General features: G+C 52.4%; 6 protein-coding genes across 6 annotated transcripts; 3 read left to right on the top strand and 3 right to left on the bottom strand.

Moving 5' to 3' along the window:
• Positions 1 to 180: 180 nt before the first annotated feature.
• CCOS01_10386 (uncharacterized protein) lies at positions 181 to 1,920 on the bottom strand (the record flags this gene model as incomplete). The annotated part of the gene is made up of 4 exons (XM_060458542.1): positions 181 to 1,167; positions 1,231 to 1,414; positions 1,477 to 1,560; positions 1,631 to 1,920. The coding sequence occupies 4 exons, from the start codon at positions 1,918 to 1,920 to the stop codon at positions 181 to 183; spliced, it is 1,545 nt and encodes a 514-aa protein (XP_060310344.1).
• Positions 1,921 to 3,131: 1,211 nt separating this feature from the next.
• CCOS01_10385 (uncharacterized protein) lies at positions 3,132 to 5,956 on the bottom strand (the record flags this gene model as incomplete). Its single annotated transcript, XM_060458541.1, has 5 exons — positions 3,132 to 4,084; positions 4,143 to 4,208; positions 4,270 to 4,853; positions 5,172 to 5,287; positions 5,810 to 5,956. 5 exons carry the CDS (start codon positions 5,954 to 5,956, stop codon positions 3,132 to 3,134), a joined length of 1,866 nt encoding a protein of 621 aa, XP_060310343.1.
• Positions 5,957 to 6,781: 825 nt separating this feature from the next.
• CCOS01_10384 (GPI mannosyltransferase) lies at positions 6,782 to 12,790 on the bottom strand (the record flags this gene model as incomplete). Its single annotated transcript, XM_060458540.1, has 3 exons — positions 6,782 to 6,844; positions 6,903 to 12,231; positions 12,324 to 12,790. The coding sequence occupies 3 exons, from the start codon at positions 12,788 to 12,790 to the stop codon at positions 6,782 to 6,784; spliced, it is 5,859 nt and encodes a 1,952-aa protein (XP_060310342.1).
• Positions 12,791 to 14,935: 2,145 nt separating this feature from the next.
• On the top strand, positions 14,936 to 15,226 carry CCOS01_10383 (uncharacterized protein; the record flags this gene model as incomplete). The annotated part of the gene is made up of 1 exon (XM_060458539.1): positions 14,936 to 15,226. One exon carries the CDS (start codon positions 14,936 to 14,938, stop codon positions 15,224 to 15,226), a length of 291 nt encoding a protein of 96 aa, XP_060310341.1.
• A 1,040-nt stretch (positions 15,227 to 16,266) lies between these two features.
• Positions 16,267 to 17,842, top strand: CCOS01_10382 (C4-dicarboxylate transporter/malic acid transporter; the record flags this gene model as incomplete). Its single annotated transcript, XM_060458538.1, has 3 exons — positions 16,267 to 16,420; positions 16,478 to 16,655; positions 16,753 to 17,842. Coding segments are annotated over 3 exons (1,422 nt in total), but the record flags the coding sequence as incomplete, so codon positions are not given.
• Positions 17,843 to 18,392: 550 nt separating this feature from the next.
• On the top strand, positions 18,393 to 19,229 carry CCOS01_10381 (uncharacterized protein; the record flags this gene model as incomplete). The annotated part of the gene is made up of 2 exons (XM_060458537.1): positions 18,393 to 18,545; positions 18,603 to 19,229. The coding sequence occupies 2 exons, from the start codon at positions 18,393 to 18,395 to the stop codon at positions 19,227 to 19,229; spliced, it is 780 nt and encodes a 259-aa protein (XP_060310339.1).
• Positions 19,230 to 19,696: the final 467 nt, after the last annotated feature.

Genomic DNA, 19,696 nt, shown 5'->3' with positions numbered 1-19,696 from the left:
ACTTGGCAGAAATAGAGAGGAGAAGGGAGCGAAGTATTGCATCAGTCACTCATTTGTCGTGTGTGCTATTATCAGCATTGGACCCGTGAATATCTCGGTATTTGAGGTCAAACGTTATGCAAAGCTATCTCTCGGCGAAACTCTTGTGACATATGTAAGTGTGGCAACCACGTCCTCTTCTTACATAACGTAAGGATTATACACGCTTCCGTTGCGAACGGCCTCCCGGTACAATCTCTGATTCGCTTTGTAAAGGTAGAACTTTAGGCCCATGGCACTCGTACACGCAATCAGGCCCATAACCATCATCATGATGAAGGCAAGCCGGTAGCGCGGCTCATCCGAGTCAACGAAGAAGTAGGGAGCGATCAGGTTGCCAATCTGACCAAGCACGTTGACTAGTGCGACGGAGATGGCTCGCTTCTCTGGCGTCCTGCCCATGGTGTTGGATGTCCATGTTGATATGAGGGGGTTTGCAAAGTACATGCCCCCAACATACACAAAAGAAGCAGCGTATCGTGCTGTCTTGCTCTCAGTAGCCAGGCATATGATGTAGCCGATACAACCAAAAGCTATGGGGCCGGCAAAATGGTACCCGCGCTCCTTCTGCCGATCAGAGTGCCATGCGTTCACGAGAGAACCAAGAGCCGCAAAGATATAAGGCGGAGCAGTAAGAACGAGAGTGATGGTGTTGTTGTAGCCAAATCCCCGTACGATGGATGGGAAGAAGTTTGAGAAACCATATGCAGCTGAGATTCCGATGTTCATGCCGACAAGCAGCCACATTTTGTAGTCGAAAATGCTCATCTTCAGGCCAGCCCAAACGCCAGCTTTGGCTTCCGAAGTTGACACACGATCGGCCAGGATGCGAGCAGCAGCCAATTTGCGCATGTCCTCCGTCATAGACCAGCGGGCGCTACCAGTATTGGAATCGGGGTAATCTGGGAGAATGAAGAGAGCAATCATGGCAAGGCCCGCACCAGTTGACGCCAAAACGATGAACAGCCATTGCCAGCCTGCCAAGCCATACTTGCCTTCCAAGGTTCCAAATACGGCTGCTGCAATGAGACCAGCGGTGCAGAAAGCAAGTGTTTGGCCAGTGTACAATAGTGCGCAGCGCAACGCCATTTCCTTTCGGGTGTACCAGCAAGACATGACGTAGATAGCCTGGAGAGCTGTTAGAAGAATGCTTAAGGGACGAAGGTGGACGGATTTTGGGTGATAACGTACACCTGGGAACAGAGGTGCTTCGACCGCGCCGAGGAAGAATCTGACGGCAATGAGTCCCTGGTAATTCTTGACTCCACAGGTTGCTGCCGAGACACTAGACCAGACCAAAGCCATACAGCAAAGATAGAGACTGGGTCGCACTTTTCCAATGATCATATTGGACGGTATTTGACCGAGGACGTATCTTTCATTCCAAAGTCAGAGGTCGACATGAACGAAAGTAGAATTAATGGTTGATTCGCTCACCCGACACTAAGAATCGATACTGCAGTCCCGTACTGGTAGCCTTCAAGATTGAGATCTTCATCCAGGCTACTAAGGCGAGCTTGTCTGAAGCGGTTACGTTGAATCAGCAAAAGTACAGACTGGCCTTTCTCATCTCATTTAGGCAGTGGCTTACGCAATAGAAGCTCGGTCTAGATAGTTGAATAGATAGAGTACCCATAAGCATGGCATGAGGGTCATGTCAAGACGCTTGACGACCTGCTTTTCGAGATCACGCCAGTTGGCGATACCAAGAGCCTCGATCTGTTCTTCGGGGGTAGGTAGAAGGTCGCCTTTACCATTGGCTTCGTTAGCTTCCATTAGAGAGGGGTTCTTGGTGACATGATCCGTAGCGGCGTTGTCGTTTCCAATGGGAGGGGGCGTGCCGATGCCTGACTGGGCTGTGGACCTCTCTTCATTGGCCATGATTATGAATGATCTCGATGAGTAACAGCTATATAGCGCAGACAGTATCAATGAAATGTAGGGGGGACGCCTCTCTTTATATTTCGGAGTCCCTCACTGTTCGATTTATACTCGTTGAGCTGCCGTAATTCGGTTAGTAGGGCCTATTTCCGATGTCCATATTGTGCTTCACTTCCCCATGCTTCTCCGCCATCCAGAATGGAACTTCCCCAGACCCCGCCTCCATACTCCAGTCAAGCTGATTCCTGGTGGGTCTCCCCCGGGTCCAGAGAACCCATAGGTGAACGTTCAGGCATGGGACTCGATTTGCCCCCACCCCCCTCTCAACGAAATTACAGATGTCTGTGTGTTATTATCATCCAAATCTGTGTCCCGGAGGCCCACGGCAATGATTGCTATCAACAAGAAGCAGGTAGGGGATCATGCAAGATAGCGGCTTATCACGGTGGAGTCTCCGCGGTGAAGTCGAAATAGGCTTGGCCACTCGGCATGCATCTCTCACGAAGTCCCCAAGATCAGTATGAAGGTCCTTAGTTCTCGATACGTGAGCCGGCCTCCGGCTGAACTTTCTTGGCCCCGAGATATTTCGGGAAGATTCGGGTAATGTGACAAGGTCTGATGCTAAACGAAGACGAGAAACTGGCAAGTGATGGGCCTACTGTGGGGTGTATAGACATGTTTTCACGATACTGGCTTGATTAGAGGACTAGGTTGGTTTGGCAAGCCAAGATGTCCAAGAAACCAAGACCTCTTGGTAGTCGGGAGTTGACCGAACCGCCTGATTTGGACGAGAATCTGGCTGAAAGCACGACTTGGCTGCTGTATGATGACCACGCCCAGTAGAGCCGCAGTCCAAACCCTCATGGATCTAAATCCTGATCTCCACTCATTTACACGAGAGATGTTTAGACCAAGAACATCGCAATCGACTCGGACCGCACTTGAAAACCCGACAGGATACGTTGTTTTTGCCAATGCCTTGGCGGGAGGAGATGCCATTAGTAGCAAAGATGCATGCTTGATCTTTACGTTTCTAAATCAAATGGGTAGTCACCTTTTGCTTTCTCTCATGCAACGAAAGAGTTGCAAGAATCATTCTTGGCAACTGATCTGCCGGTAAACATCAAGTCTGGCCGTGTTTGCCGTCGTCGATGGCATTCAGCCTCTATCGGATGTACTCTACTCGCTTTGAAAGACCTTGGAAGACAAGCTCAAAGCTCCTCTGACCACTGAACCGATAAAGGAGGGACCGATAACTCATTCCTTGAGATCGTTATTTCCCGAGTCTGCCCGAGGACCTTGTCCCTGTCACTGAGAGCTTGAGCAAAAACCAACGAGTCTTCTTCATCACCAACCCTCGAGAATTGAAAGTGTGTCTCAAAGCCGTCTCGTTTGGTTTCTCCTAGTTGGCGAAGGCTCTTCTTCGCCGCACTCCTAGAGGAGAATCGCCACGATGCTGCTTCAGTATCTCCATTCCACGACACGTATACGTTGACGACAGAGCCCTTACCTCTGAAGGCAACTATAGCCGGCTCCTCTGTGGGCGTGCCCGTCCAATTGAATCGGAATCCGCGATAACTTTGGACCAAGTGACCCTCGGGATTTGAGTCGAGGTAGGCGTGAAACAAGACGTCACCATCATTGCTGTACTCCGTTACCGCGCCCGCTTGGCCCCAGTTGATGAAAGCATTTCCATTGGAAAGCAACTGTAAGTTTCCTTGGGTACGGGCCGATAATCCATCCGGAGCGTCGTATGTTTTCAGAGCTTTAGCTGTGCCGTCGGTGTGGTTGAGTTGGTAGATCCGGCCGCGCGAGAACGGGTTTGTCTTGACCGATGCAGAGTGTGCGCCGTTGTCAAAGAGCGAAATTACCTCCATAGTTCCATCAGCCGAGCGACTGCGGAACCGTGCGTGATGCTGGTAGCCAAAGACATCTTCCTTGGGAAGGGTAAAGGAAGAACCTCCGTGGAACCCACCAAGTTGCCAGATGATTTCGCCGTTTGTGCCATTGATCTTGAAAACGGCCGCGGTGTTACGTGCTGAGACAAGGTAGTTGCCCTCATCATCTTTGTCAACACTGTTGACGTGGAAGTAGTTCCACCCATCAGCCTCGGTTTTACCGCCTCCTGGGAGGCCTTCGCCAAAGTCAAGCGGGAATGCGCTGTCTATGAGGCGTTAAATGGGAATGTTCGCAAGATTCATGCTGTCTGTCTAATGACGTACACTTCGGGTCAACGTGGTCAAGACTTTCCCATTCGAATACGACCTCGCCCGTCTCAATGTCAATTTCTGTCATCCCAATCAGCCTTCGAACACCTCCGCCGAGTTCGAGAACACATGAGCAACATACCTTGAAATCCACCCGAAATGATCCAGTTCTGTTCTTGACTTCCTCCCCATGGCTTGAGAGATACGGGTCTAGGGATAGGTGTCTCTATCAAAGCCGTCTTACCATCGACCAGGCGGAACTCATGGGCCGAAACCAACTTGTGCGACCCGACTCGCACCACCTTGGCAACTTCGTAATCAGAACCTAAAAGAGTATGATATCCAAACATGCGGCCGTGATGCCCATCAAGGAGGCCTTGGAAACCGCGTAGATATTGTTTCCCGTTCCAAGTATCAGGGCGAAAGTTGGCAACCCAGCCGGCGTAGTAGCCAATACTAGACCATACGAGTTCCCCGTCATCACGGAAGATGTAAGCTCCAGGTTGATTCGGTCCGCTGTTGCCATCCTCAAAGCCGGCATAGGGGGCGACGAAAATGTACCCCTCTTCTACCGAGTCTCGAGCTGGGATGGTGATGTTAAGCCTCGGAGGAGCGAGGTCAGGTCGGGAGCGAAATTGCCAGTCAGCTGCTATTGATGGCACAAGACCACTTACGGCCATAAATGTAGTGAACGCTTTCATACTGGGACGAGGAATCTTTAGCAGGCTGCAGTAGTCGGCAAGGAGTTATTTTCCAGCTTCAATGTCACGAAGCAACGCATCAGCATTGAATATCTTGTGCCTTCGTACACTTAGACGTTTCCGACAAGGCAAGTACCCTCTCTCTGGTCCCAATTGCGCCAGAACCCCTCCACGTCAAACGCAAAAGATAGTTCAGATGGCGCAATGCATTCGACGTGCCATTGTCGTGTGTCGTCTCCGTCTTATCCCCGCAGGCTGTAGTCTAGACTCATCCGATGTGAATCCCCAGCAAACCCGATAAACAGCTACCAAGAAGTATGAAAAACGATATTGAGATGTTTACATGTGTCGTGCAGCGATGGTGCTCTCAAGGAATTTGACTGCTTGTGATCCTGAGCTCGCGGCCTCTGTGTCGATATAGCCCCTCCTCGATGCGTTGATAACAAGCCTTGGCACCGTCTAGTTGTCCACAGCATGTGGCTCAAGGTAAGGTAGGTAAAGGTATTAGCACCGAACTTCAGATCTACAACGGCCGGAATCGCTTTTTGAAAGCCCAGTTAAGCTCTTCCGTTCAGCGCTTGATATTAGAGTACCCTGGTCGAACCCTCAGGTAAATTCCCAGACTGTAGAGAAGACCGCCAGTACACATGTGTACAGCAGCTAACTCCCTGGCACTGGGACGATGAACCACGAGTTCACAAGTTCCGAACCCTCGAATGCAGGCATTTATTGACAATCGACTCGCTATAATGACGCTAGGCAATGCTAGATGACTCAAAATGACCAAATGATTCCGCCTCACACCACCTAGGCCTCGCAAGCCTCCCCAGTAGACTGAACCGTGCCCAACTTATCATCACACGCAATATCGAACCTCGACTTAACCAGAGCGTTGGACTGGTCAAAACAACAAATCTTTTGCCTCGTCAGTACGTCATTATCCCTTGAGAGAAGTTCATGGTATCTTTAGGGTCAACTTACTCCCTTGCCAAGAGGAGCGCCTCCGGCCGTAGAGCATACTCCATTGTCCTCAATCACCTTGTTGCCTACGTCTCGGCAAAGGGAGGTCGTCTTGGCGCTTAGACCCATGGTCACGAAGAGAACGAGTGTTGCGACTGTGGTCTTCATCTTGGCAGTTTCGTTTGGTGGGATGAATGGGTATGTAGTGTTCTTGATAGGCTTACGGCTGGATGGTATGGTGAAGTTTATACGTTGCACAAGCTGTGATGATTTAACAATTAAGACGAACAAAGCCAGAATATGACAACGTGGTTCATCCAGTTTATATACACCTTTCCATGCCACAAGAAGGCCAAGGCGACGTAAGGCGACTAGCTGACTGGCTGAAGTCAAGCCCAGGCCTGACCTCGAGTCAGTCATGCGCGAGGACGGTGAACCGCCCCATCGGGACGTCTCAGATGTCAGGGCCTGAGACTCCGAAACGGCGACAGCGAGCATCCTGTCCCTGCTACCGCGCGCCATTCCTCATATCGCAATGCTGAAGAACGATTTAGGTTCTACAATTAAGACCCTTGGAACAAGGCGTGTCAGAGTGTTCCAGAACGCCGCGTCGCTTAGGCTGAGTTCGTCGCATTAAACGTGCTCGAAATAAAGTTTAGTCTCCCGACAGATGTCGTGAATCGAGGGATTCGTGCACGGTATCCAGCTGGTGAAGGCCCTGCGACACGACTGCAAAAGCTCTCACTGTAGCAACTCATTGAATAGCTTCCGAAGTCAAACAGGTCGAGGTAGTCAGTATGTACGATCAAAGGATGGATGTGAACTACAAAAGTCTACAAGCACACTGTTTATCCTAGGCCCGTCTATCAGGGCCATGCAATCCCGCTTCCCTAGGTGGATATCATTCCGTCACCATGCCTTTTATGATTGCCCATGTCCTAAACTGAACCAACACACGCATGCACGTTGCATACTTGAGCCATGTCGCGACGACTATGCGAAATAGCTCTTCCAAAGCACACCTTCCAAATCCTCAAGCTGTTCTGATGTGAAGTACTGTTGAAATGTGAGCCGATATCCAACACGAGGAACGGGGTAAAATGATGGACTGTACCTTTTGATCCACACTCCAGCTATCTTGTCTTGTCTTCTTGAAGTCGGATAGGATTGATTTGGTAGCCTTACCAACCACGCCAGGGTCACTGGCAGCACGGGTAGCAAGGATTTGGAGCACCTCCGGCATCCAGGACGGCGGCGGCGTCGCGTAGGGGAAGGCCTCGATGAGGGCACCGAGACCCAGTACAGCGGCGTGACGACGCACAATCTGCTTGTTGTTATCGACGGGGGTCTCCGTTCCCGGGAGCTTCCTCTTGGGCATCGGATTGAGCCGAAGATCGTTTTCGAAGCGTTTCTTGAGGAGATCAATGGTGGGATCGCGAATTTGCTTTGGCGAGCATCGAATCATGCCGGCCAAGGTGGCCGAGGCACAAGACCGGACTTCGAGTTGAGGGTCGGCGAGCATATCGCTGACGGCGTTGAACAGGATGTCCCGTTGCTTCTTTTCGATAAGGAATAGGCGACGGAAGTAAATCACTTGCATGTTGACCATGGATCGCAGCCGCTGGTGCCAGCTCGTGGCAGACTTGCCGATGCGGACCAGTGCATCAATGAAAGCCCCATCTTCACCAATTCTGAAAGGAATGTTCGGTAGATGACGGTAAACGTGGTAGGCGAGCCTCATAAGCTCGGGATCCTCCTTGACGTCCATCATGTGTAGAAGCTGTTCCATGAAAGGTTCGGGGAAGAACGGCATCAACTGGGTGCATTCCTGTGATGACAACGTACTGTCAAGCCATGTCAAGACAGTCTTTGAACCACTGGTGTAGGACGAAGGTGTCTGTTGACCGGGAGTACGCTCATGCCGCCACTTCTCGAGACGATCGAAGATCTCGAGCACAGTCTCAGAAAACTCCTTGCTTGCCTCGTATGGGCGAAGACCGAGAGATGAAGCCGACTTATTGGCTTCTAGCAACTTGTCGACATTCTCGAAAGATTCGTGATAGCGGGTTCGATAGATGGTGGCAATGACACGGCCCATGGCTTCTCTCACTGTCTTGTAGGGGTGATCAATGTGCGCGAGGAAATCTGCGAGGATAGGTTTCTCGTGGCGGAAATGCCAGCCTGAGTCCGTGATGATGAATTCTAGTACCTGGACCTTGCTTGACTCCTTGAAGGCAGCATTGGAAGACATGTCCAGCCGGAAAGAACTCAGTGCATCAACAAGCTCGTGCGACCTACGCGGATCTTTCGGGTCAACCGTAAGATGCAAGCATGAGACCCAGTACTGCAAGTTCTCGGGTGTAAGGTCCTCGTTAAGTACCTTCAGCATCAGAGGCGCGGCAAATCCCCATACTTTATCGCGGAACTCGGGCGGATCATCGCTCGATCCGCAGAGAAGCGCCGCAATGATCTCTGCCGTAGCACGGTGCTGGTGCTTGTCGCTACCATCGCCATAGACTTCAATGGTGAGTTCTTTGACGTCATCGAGCTTGATCGCTGTGCCCCCATAGTGCATGAGATCAAACACGTGCATCAGCATGTACACATTGCCCATACGGAATCTGTCAGCGTTCGCGTCGCGAGGTTCCTGCTTGAGGTACTCAAAACAGGTCTTCAGCCACTCCTTCGTGATCAGTTGGCCGATCTGCTTTCGGACAGCTGTCTCCGTATCGTCGTAGTCGGTGAAAGGCATAGGTTTCGCACGGGATGCGAGGAACTTCTTGCCCCAAACCAACCATCCAGGATGATCGGAATCGACCATGTACTCTGCGGTCTCGGGACTGCCCGCAAAGGCGTCCAGGTACTTCTGCGTGAAAGCTGCATCGCCTTTGGGGACCTCAATCATGATCTTGTTCCGGTCCTTTTCCTTCTCAAGCAGGTAATTGCGGTAGGTGTGGTCATAAGCTGCACGCATCTCTACAGCTTCGAAAACGCTGGTAAATGCAGCCATGTAGCTGGACCGCAAGCCAGGATGAGTGTCGTTGATACCCTCCGTCACCAAAGCGATGAACTCAGGGGGCGCGACCGTATCGAAGCGCAAGCACATGTTGCTGGCAAAGATTGCGCATCGAGACGCAATCTTCCAGTGAGCTGCTCTGGCCATTTCGGTCAACTCCAAGCCTAGCGCAAGCTTCTTCTTCTCGACACGCTCTCGACGTTGAACAATGAAGTTGTGACGGCTATCGATAGCTTTGGAGCAGTCGTCTGAAGGTCGAATCTTCTCGACAAAGTCTTGGTTGACGATGATCATACGCTCAAAGGGCTTGCCAAAGTCCAGCAGAGGGAAGAGAGCCGTCGCGTTGAGTTGCTGGATGCTGGGCTTATCGATGTTCCCGGCACGAAGGTATAGCTTGAGCGCGTCCGGAGCAAATCTCCAGTCCTTGACCATCGTCCTCAATAAGCTGGTGAAGAATAGGGTATACATGGCGCCCTTGATGCGATCGTGATCAACATCGTCCAAAGCCACCCGGAGTCTGTCCAGAAGAATTGGAATCACAAGAGGCCGACCGCCAATCAGGGCCTTGAGAGATGAGTCGAGGGCGCTTTGTGCGACACGCCTGACATCAGCGTAAGGCGAAACAGACGACTGGGCGAGATTAAGCAAGAGTTGTTTATCCAGGTCGCTCTTCTGTCGCGCCGATGCGTTGTGTTTGACACGTAGAAGTTGATATGCATCCGCTCGCTTGATCAGCAACGGTCTTGGGTAAACCTTGCGAAGGCCACTGATCTTAAATGCAGAGATGTCGGACTTGTAGAGGCGAAGGTGTCTTTCGAGTGGATGGGCTGACCGCTCGATGCCGACGTCTGTAATCCAGGTTCGATAGGCCGCATATAGCGTCGTGAAGCAAGAGACATCGTCTTCTTGGTTTTGGTTGAGGAATTCGTGACTCCGGCATAGCAGCTGTCCGACGTCTTCTCTTAGCTCATGCAGCTTGTGGTAGGCAGGATCTTCGACAGTGAGGAGATATCCAGCATCATAGCGGTATTGAGGTCGCGTTTCCTCGTCCTCGGCCGCCTCGGCAAGAGGATCATCGTCGTTCATTTCCGTGTCGCCTTCGCCGTCGACACTGGAATGACCATTCGGGCTCTCGCCGGAGGCGCGATGCGCATCGAACAATGTTGCCACTCCCGAGATCACCAGCCTGATTTGTTGGAACAATCGGGAGACCTCATCGGACCACTCCTTGTTCTTTCCCGTTCGGCTAACTGGGGGCTTTTCGCTCATTAAGAGATCCAGCTTCTTTGTAGCTGCTTTGGTCTGAGAATCGAACAGCTCCAGGGCAAACTGTACTTCTCCGGCCGAAGGACGATGCCACTTGATTGTGAGGTCAGCCGGAGAGGTTGTCTTTCCCCAGTCGGTGACGTCGAGTCCGCGCTTAATGATGTCGGGCTCATACAAAGCGGTGTCGATGGGATAGGTGTGTGTCAAGTTCAATAGCAGGTGGTGAATATAGTTGGAAATGTGAATGGTGGGCAAACCACGGCACTTCTCTTGCATGTATTTGGCGATGTCATGGAGCTCGGTCTGATACTTCAAAACCTCATTACCAACATGCACAACAGCCATACCCAGCATGCTTACGTGCCAAACGAGAGCGCGATCTCTCGGCAAGTAGTCAGTACCGCTGCTTCGGTCTGATGCAGCATGATTGAAGTCAATCTCATTTCGAATATTGACAATGAGCATGGGAATGAAGACCTTGAGAGTCTTTTCCGGATTCACCTTGCAGAGGGCGTTGAGAATCCAGGCCATGGCGTCTCTGGCCTGATGGACGACATGGGTCGAAACGAAGGAGGCGAGCTTCTCGAGGGCCGTGTCGAAAAGCTCAGGGGACAGCGATGCGAAGAGAGGTGAGAGAGCTGCCGGCAACGCGTTAATAACATTGTCTTCCGGCGTGCCCCCCCGGATATGGGACGCATCGGGCAGATTCTCCAACAGTGTAAAGACTTTGCCCAAGAGGGCGATGACGAACTCGCCGAGTCCCGCTGTTGATGATCTAAGGACGTTTGCTTCATCCTCATCGGTAAGTTCAGTTTCGTAGTCCAGTTTGATATCCTGGCCCTCACGCTCCATGCGCTCCATCTCACCCTGAACCCATTGCATGGCCAGGCTGGTGTCGTGGACATAATCGCCGTCCTTGACGAGAGGCACCATGGGAATGCTATAGGCGACACTTTGGAAGAAGTTCAATGTGTACTGTGTCTTGCCCAAGTCGTTGGCATCAATACCAGGAAGGGCAAGAGCCAGAAGAGCAGTAATGTGGCAACGGAAGCCTTTGGTCTTGGACATGACGTTGGCAATCATTTGCAGGCCGTTCAGACTTGACGTTGTCCGGTGAACTTCAACGAGACCCTGCAAACTTGGGTAAAATCGCTGCAAAGCTCCAGGTAGGATGAGATTGGGCTCGAGGTATGCCAATCCTTGAAGCGACGCGTAATAGTAATGCGCAACTCTGTTACTCTTGGAGAACAGTCCCATGTATGTGACCTCCTTGAGCGCAGACACGAATCGTTGCTTCAAGGCGGGAGTGATCTTGCGATCCTCTGGCGTATCCAGTTCGCCGCTCTTTTCGCGGTTCCAACGAGACACAAAGATATCTGTTAGGTATACTGTAAATTGTCCCAAAAAGGTGGTCCAGGATCCCACGTTGGAGGGGTGGTAGAAGGTGTCGATGGCTTCTAAAAGGCCCTCGAGACTCGCCAGAATGGAGCTTTCTTGCTCCAAGCACTTGGGCGACAAGGAGTAGACAATCCACCGGGCAATCATGTAAGCCGTGGGGTACTTCTTCTTGTCCTTCTCGAGATACAGGCCCAAGCCTGACGAGTAGTCGAGAGTCGAGTATGGTGAGTTGGACTGGCCGACCGGAATCTCTGTCAAGCGAAGAATAGCCGTAAAAATCCAATCAGACTGTTCCCTGGTAAAGATGCCGTGGGCATCGAATGACGTATTGGAGGCTTGCAAAAAGTCTCTTGCCATGCGAGAGTAGAGGTCAATGAAGAAGACATCGAAGCTCTTGGATCTCGAGATCAAAGACCACAGGTGGAATAGTGTGGGCATGAACTCTTGCGGCTGGGAGCACGGCACGTTTTCGGGGGCAGCATCGGTGGGAAGTAGCGCGTTGATGGTTCCGACGACGATATAGGCGTTGGAGACATCTGAGGTGCTAAAGTAGGGCAGGAACTCGTCGAGCATTTCTTTGCGGTCCTTGGGGTCGAAGTATGTCTGAGCATGGAGGCATAGCTTCCACAACTGCTTTTGGGAGCGGCGCCTGTTGGTCTGGTGTGAAGCCACCTCTGAGGGGAGCACCAGGGCCTTGATCTCGCGCCATAAGGGGCGCCAATCGAGTAGGAGGTCATCGACGGGTTTGAGGTAGTGGTACTTTCTGTACGAGAGAAGTAATGGTCAGCGGCTAGTCTGGTAGGACGAAGAAGAAGCAGGGTTGATTGAGAGGAAGGGTAGGGAGTAGCAGCGCACCTCGTCAAGATGACAACCATGCGCAAGAAGCGGTCGGCAGTACTTGGCTCAAGGCCTGGGGCGAGGCACAGGTGATAGTAGAGCTTGGCCAAGGTTGAGCGAAGCTCTCGCGTCATCTCGAACTTGAGATTCAGCCACCCTGTGAGCTCTCTTGTCCAGTGCAAAGCACCAGGGCTAAAGTCTTCAGCCTTGATGGCGATGTATAGGTGCTTGAGAATACCGGCCAGAGCAGCATCGCGCTGTGATTCCTCTTCGACAGGAAAGGGCAGGTGATTGAAGTAGCTAAATGTGCGGGGGCGGTATCGCTTCTTGTCGTCCTCGTCGTTCTTTGTGTAGGGCGGACCGGGGGAGTTTGATCTTGAGATTGTATCGACGGAGGCGAAGTGGCTGGACAGGTAGTGTGCGGTAGAGGCAGCAGACAAGGCAGCGGCATGGTTGGAGGGCTGCGGCCCCGGTGTCTCGTCCATGGCGGCGATGGCGTCGTGTCGAGGACACTGGACGTTGGGAAGATGGGTGGGAGGTGTTTTGCGACTCTATCGATGAGCGACCGAGCGGAGGGGTAGCAACGATGGGGATGGTCGCACAGGTGCAGCAGGAATCAAGCTCTCCCGCTCCCACACCACAGGCAGGCGAGATGCAATGCAGCTGGGGGCGTCAGCGGACGGGAGGTCGGGTGGTGTCGTCGGTCGCGGGGCGTGCGTTGATCCGGGGGGGTACAGTACAGCACGAGATTGGAGGCGAGGCGACGGTTGAAGGTGGACGGATGGGCGGATCCGCGGGTGGATTGGTAGTACGGAGAGGACGTCAGGAAGAAGTCGTAGAGGAGGGGGATAGTCGCGGACAGCTAGGGCAAATGTCTGATGGCCGCTGGGTATGGTTGTTGTCTATCAATGGTGGTCAATTGCGTCGTTGTGTTGGAAGTCGAACCAATGATGAATAATGGACGATGATGCTGTCTGGGTCGTGTGTCTCCGCAGAACCCCCGTTTGGCTGTTCAGTCCAGTCTTGGGCGCGTGGGGATATGAGCACCGAAAAGGATACCTGGGACAAGGGGGAAATTGACTAGGACAAGAAGGAGAAGAAGCACGACAAGAACAACAAAAAAAGGGCGTTGGATGGTAATGCAATCTTCTGTTTAACCAATTCCAAGCAGCCTGTAGAGGAGAAGGAGTAGGTAGGAGGAGGAAGAGGAAGAGGAAGAAGGAGAAGGGAAATAAGAAAATAAAAAAAGAGACAGATGCAGACGCAGACAGGATGCAGGTGCAGCGGGTGCAGCTGTGGTCGGAGCGGGAGAGGCAACAGAGGCGGGCACGTACTTCACCGGGGAACGGGTGACGGTATGCGGCCGGCGGTCTTGCAGCATTTGCAGTCAAGCAGTGAGGAAAACCACCTACCTTGATGTGCCAGGTTGGTGTACCTTACCTACTCGTACCCAAGGTAAGGTAAGGTAAGGTAGGTACGCAGGTAATAATGGACGCAGCGGGAGGGAGTGATGATGCAGCAGAGCAGCAGCCTGGGCCTCACCTTTGCTGGGGAGAGCCGGCGAGGAGACCTCAGCCTGGAAGGTGAGCTCTCAAGTATCTCTAGTGCCAAAGCTGGTGTGGAGATACATCTGATGTCAGAAGACCGGCTCCAGGACCTCATTACGCACCCTTGGCAGCCTTGCCTTGCCTCGCTGTTCCTGGTGCCTTAGGTAAGCTTAAGGTCCCCACCGTAGGCTGGCTTCCTCTCTCGGTGACAGCTGCATCCCAGCGCTTGCCGCGATTTCCTTAGTTACTTACCTTGCCTAAAGTGCACTGCGTGACTGCGAAGAGGGCCATCTGAGCGGGGAAAAGGACCCCGAATGGCCCCTCTTTCAGCCTCCAAGTCTCGACATGTATCTCGTCTACTGACTCAAGCCTGGAACTACTTCTCGAAACCTGCCGCGAGCACTGAATGAGACGGGAAGATGGACCATAAGGGCACAATCCACGCAACTTCAACCATCACCAAACGGACTTCTCTTACCAACACAATCGCGACGCCTCAAGTCCATCTCATCCACTTACGTATACAGACTGTGACGCAGCATGTCCAGTCGGGACTCACTGGTGGACTCGATATTGCGTCGCTGCACTTGGGTTGCTTAAGAGGAGAAAACAGACGCACAACCCGATTGCTCACATGTCACAGCATCACGTTTACGGAGCACCTCCCCTACTTCAAGACCTTGTTACAGCTCCTCAATATTTAATCTGTACTCCGTACATCTATTCCAACTCAAGTATCCGCACTCTGCCATCTCCCATCATGCTCATCGGTCTCTCCAACACAGTTCATCATAGTCAACCCACCAACGCCAACACGTCGCCTTCATCTTTCTCACGCTACGGATACGGCTGCGACCCTGCAAAAAAGCACAAACCACGCGTTCCAACATGCTGCCATCGTGACGGCAACCTGCATTGCTACCCATGTCTACGTGACTATCCTCGTCGAAATTCACCTGCACCAATCGGTAGGCAAGCATCGACCAACCTGACATGCCCATAGATATACCGAGTATTGGCACCGGTTCGCGGCCAACAGCCTGGAACTGAGGAGGAGCCAAGCACCACTCACCAACTTCTCGCATGCCCATCCGCTTATTAGTCATGCTCAAACAGACAATATCTGCCCACAGACGGGCACGGCGGGGAACCGGCCGAGTGTTACCGGCCCGAACTAGGCCTGTCCGTCTGCAGGCCACTCGCGCCACATCTATCCGTCCTCGCTGCCCTCCTGGCTCTTGCTGCTACTGCTGTGAGCATCATAGACATTGGCCAGGTCAATGCGCTTCTTTTCTCTTCCAGCTCGCCGAAGGCGGCACTCGGAAGACGCAATCATCCACCCCAACACTACGAGCTCACTTTCACTACTCTTGAGGTACCAGAAGCAGCCGTGTTTCACTCTCACAGTGATTGATTCCATCCTTGGGTCTAAATTCTATCACATGAATTCGCGGCCACGTTGTGGCTCGTCTGCCTGCGTCCAGCAAACCATCAATTCAGGGCCTGGACACATCCATTCCTGAGCCCTACCCAAACGGCAATTTCCGTGGGACAAGACTTCCAGCATGCGCGTCAAGATCTTGCTGCCGCTCCCTCAGCCTTCAGGGTCTACGTAGGAGGAGCTGAGCAGGCACAATGTGTCCGGTCGATTATCGTCCCTTGTTGATCAAGTCACGACAAATGCCGAATGCTCCAGATTTTAAGCATTTGATGGCCACTATGCCCCTGCACGACAATTTCGCCTCTGCCCACGCTCAAGGTTGAGGCTGTTCATGCGAGGAACATCCCAACTCACGTTGTCTTCAAAGCCGGACAGCCTATTACCGACCATACTTACTTCATATCTATGGACGGCCATTCGCGATGGGAGACTTAGCAAAAGGCAACGTCTCTACTGGTACCAAAGAGGAGATGAGACCATCCCCTCTCGGCCTCTTCATATTTCAGAGCTAAAATACACGACGATATCGGTCCATTGCCTCAGAAATCGTTGGAAGGCACCCTTGCACCTATCCGCACAAGACCCCCAAGACCCCAAGACCCGATGGCACGGCGCCACGCCGGCAGTACCTTCCTAGCTCGCCGCCTCCGTATCGAACCGATGCCCGGCCTCAATTCGGCCCTGCCGATCAAGAATTTCCCAGACCGCTGTTCATCCTCTCTTGCCTTCCGTGGGGCTCGTTATTCCTACCGAGCAGTGACCAGCCGGTTTAGATCCCAGGAACGAAGCCCTCAAAAATACTCAAATCATACGACCGCCCCCTTTTCTCATCACTCCAGTACCGACTCGTTGGCGTGACCCGCAGGGGAGAACCACAGCAAAGGTTGGCTGACTCATCTGCTGCAGACTCTAAATTTAATGTAGGGCCATCCCCGTAGGTTGCCAAAGTACAGTGACGTCGATCATCTGAGCGCCAGGAACCTCGAGCAAGGAATCGCGTCCAAAGGTTGCATCAAAGAAACAATCAGTCGCTTCTCACAACTCATCAATCTCATCAAGAGAACCTCAAAACATTCACTTTACTCATGTCGAATCCATCATAATGGCTGCCGCTGACGAACCTACAAGTTAGTCCGATCTTTTTACTCTCATACTCAGTCTCGCGTACTCACATAATATCGCAGATGTCGTCTCCAAGGCCTCGACCCGAACCAGGGACGAGGGCCAAATCTCAGACGAGCCGCCTCAGAATGCCCTCATGGCCACCCTCTCCCGCACAAAGAGCAGAACCAACACCCTTCTGGAAAAGGTCTCTCTGCGCGAACGCATACATCATTTCACTTTTGCATGGTACACCCTAACGTATGTCTCATGCCGCGTCCCGAGCCGACGGCTTCCCATGCAGGCTTACCGGCCTAGCCCCCTCGCCCCCTGTATCTCACTGACACCTCCCACACAGCATGTCAACAGGCGGCATCGCCCTGCTCATCGCCGAGACTCCCCATCGATTCCGCGGGCTAGACACGATAGGTCTCATCGTCTTCCTTCTCGACATTGTTCTCATCTTCCTCATTACGTTGGCCCTTTGCCTCCGCTTCTCCTTCTTCCGAAAGACGCCAGCAAAAGCCATCACGCACCCTTCAGAATCCCTCTTTATCCCGACCTTCTTCCTCTCCATCGCTGCCGCCCTTTCCAACATTCAACACTACGCTGTTCCGAAATGTGGTCCATGGCTCATCGTCACCTTGAGAGTGTGTTTCTGGATCTACCTCGTGGTCACCTTCTTCGCCTCCGTCGGCATGTACCACCTCCTCTTCACCGGCCGCAGAAGACTGTCACTAGATAGCATGACTCCGGCCTGGATTCTGCCCATCTTTCCCGTCATGCTATCAGGTACGCTAGCTGGCTTCATGGCCTCCTCGCAGCCGCCAAATCAAGCCGCTGCTATGCTAGGCGCAGGTCTCGCGGCTCAGGGGCTGGGTTTCCTCGTCTCAGCTTTCATGTACGCGACGTATCTGTCCAGACTCATGACCATTGGCCTCCCCGTCCAACGCCCCGGAATGTTCATCGCAGTCGGACCGCCGAGTTTCACCGCCGCAGCCTTGGTAGCCATGGGTGCCAACGTGCCCCGGCTCATCGCTTCCGAGGGATCCATCATCTCCGATTCCCTCCGCGATGCGGCTTATCTGTACGGCATGGAAAATCCAGGCACCGTCGCTTTCGCCGTAAGGGCCGTCGCTCTCTTCACCGCCGTCTTTCTGTGGGGTCTGTCGTTCTGGTTCTTCTCATCCGCCTGTCTCTCTACGATGTTTGGGATGCCCGATCACTCCTTTCACCTCAGCTGGTGGAGTTTCGTATTCCCCAACGTCGGCTTCACCATTGCCACTATCCGCATAGGCGAGGCTTTCGGCAATGAGGGCTTGCTGTGGTTAGCCACGGTGTTCACCATTGCGCTGGTCGCCGTTTGGCTGTTTGTTGGCTTTTGCTGTGCCCGTGCCGTCATCAGGAGAAAACTCGTATGGCCTGGCCGGGACGAGGACAGCGACTAAGCGACGGGCTTCACAAAGTGTCCCTTATCCGTGGACTCTACTTTCAAGTTCACATTTAATCCTAATGAAGACGGTGTGGCAACTTTAGAGCCTACTCGTCCTGCTAATGACCTACTCTTACCTACTTTAGACTCCATACCCCTAGCCAGGCCTTCCTGTACCCTTAGATATTGGCTTGAGACCATTGGTTAAAATACATGTTTATCCAGCTGTTTGCTGTTGGTGTTTCATAAGTATGCTCATGGCCTTTCAAGCCAGACGATGAAACTTGTGTGAACGCAGGTCCAAGAAACCGGTAGCCCAGCTTGAAGACAATGCCTTCTAACACATCGCGCACGTATACGTAGGTGAATAGACACACCGATGAGATGATGTGGTGAGGCATATTAAGCCTTAATAAATGAATACACACGCTGCTTTGAAACCCCTTTTCACAAATACTCACGCCTTCTGAAATTTCTGAAATTGGGGAACGCTCCTTCCATCACCAACCCAAGACAACATTCATACTTTCTCATCATTCAACACGGCATCATCGCACAGAGGAACAATGGCCACCCCAGGCTCTCTCTACACTCCCCCAACCACACCCACCTCCGACTTTGCATACGTGATTACCAACTGCGCCAAAGCCAAGGTCAAGTGGGAAGTTGAGAAGTGCTTCATCTGGCACGGGGACTGGGCGCCCTGCGTCCCGGACGAGGTACGCAATCAATTGGCTTGTAATAAGAAACACGCAGACGGACTAATCAGTAGATAGGAAGATGAGGAAATCATCGGCGACCTGCAGTCTGAGGATGGCCATGGCCACCTGCCTTTGAAATTCCCAGGCCCTCTCCCTGATCACTTCGGCGCCTCCGTCGTGTGCTACTCTCGTCAGAATCCCGACGGCTCCAAGTACGAGGTCATTAACTCCGCAGTCAACGATCCCAAGCAGAGTATTGCCTTCGCTATCCGCCTGGTCGTCGGGTATCATCCGCAGGCTCTTCCCATGACCGGTAACGAGCTTTGCATCTTCCTTCAGATGACAGGCTTCTTCAATCCTAGTTATCGATACAAGGCCGTGGACAACTATCTGGCCCGTAACGAAGGTTACGTTGCTGACCGATCCAAGCATATCTTCTGCAACAATGCAGCGGTCAGTGAGGATGACGAGGAGATCAGAATCGTCAAGTTCGTCGTCGGCCAGGCTGATCCCCTCATTGATTCCATGTCCTTTTTCCTGCCCCTTTGGCTGGAAGCCCACCAGTTCGACGACGTCCTCTGCCGAGACCGCGACATCGAGCGCAAGAAAGCTCGCTACAGAAAAGAATTCACTTTCGAGACGGAAAGGGTTGCTCGCACCTCTGCGTACCTCATGCAGCTCAAGAAAAAGGCTCTTCAGTAAGGGATTGTCATTGGACCTAACCAGTCCTCATGGGATAGCTTTTCTGTTAGTACATGCACTGCTCGCCTCTTTCATACTACTCACACATATGTACGAATCATTGTTCCATTAGAGGATGCATCTAACATCACAGATGACCGTCATCGATACGAGTCTAAAATAGGAGATGAGCACTGGAAGGGGGTCGAAGGCTGGAGATATGGCGACGCACGGTCTGAATGGGGGCTTGTAAGTCTGTGACCTTTCTCAGGTTGAAGAGCGAATGAGTCCATGCTGATTATGCCTAGTCATCACCAAAACGCCATCGGGATAGGACAGCTATCATGTCTTTATCGTTCTTGTACACAGAATGAACATCTAGCTCAGGAATACAAAGAACTACGCACAAAAGGCTTTGTTCCTTGCTTGTCATCTTATGATTGTTATAGGTTGCCCAACATGTCGAATGAAGAACGATAGCTACCAAT

This window comes from Colletotrichum costaricense (assembly GCF_030867565.1).
Source record: "Colletotrichum costaricense strain IMI 309622 chromosome Unknown Scaffold_11.1, whole genome shotgun sequence".
Classification (NCBI taxonomy): domain Eukaryota; kingdom Fungi; phylum Ascomycota; class Sordariomycetes; order Glomerellales; family Glomerellaceae; genus Colletotrichum; species Colletotrichum costaricense.
The sequence above is the reverse complement of the archived record's forward strand: the minus strand, read 5'-3'. Positions and strand labels throughout refer to the sequence as shown.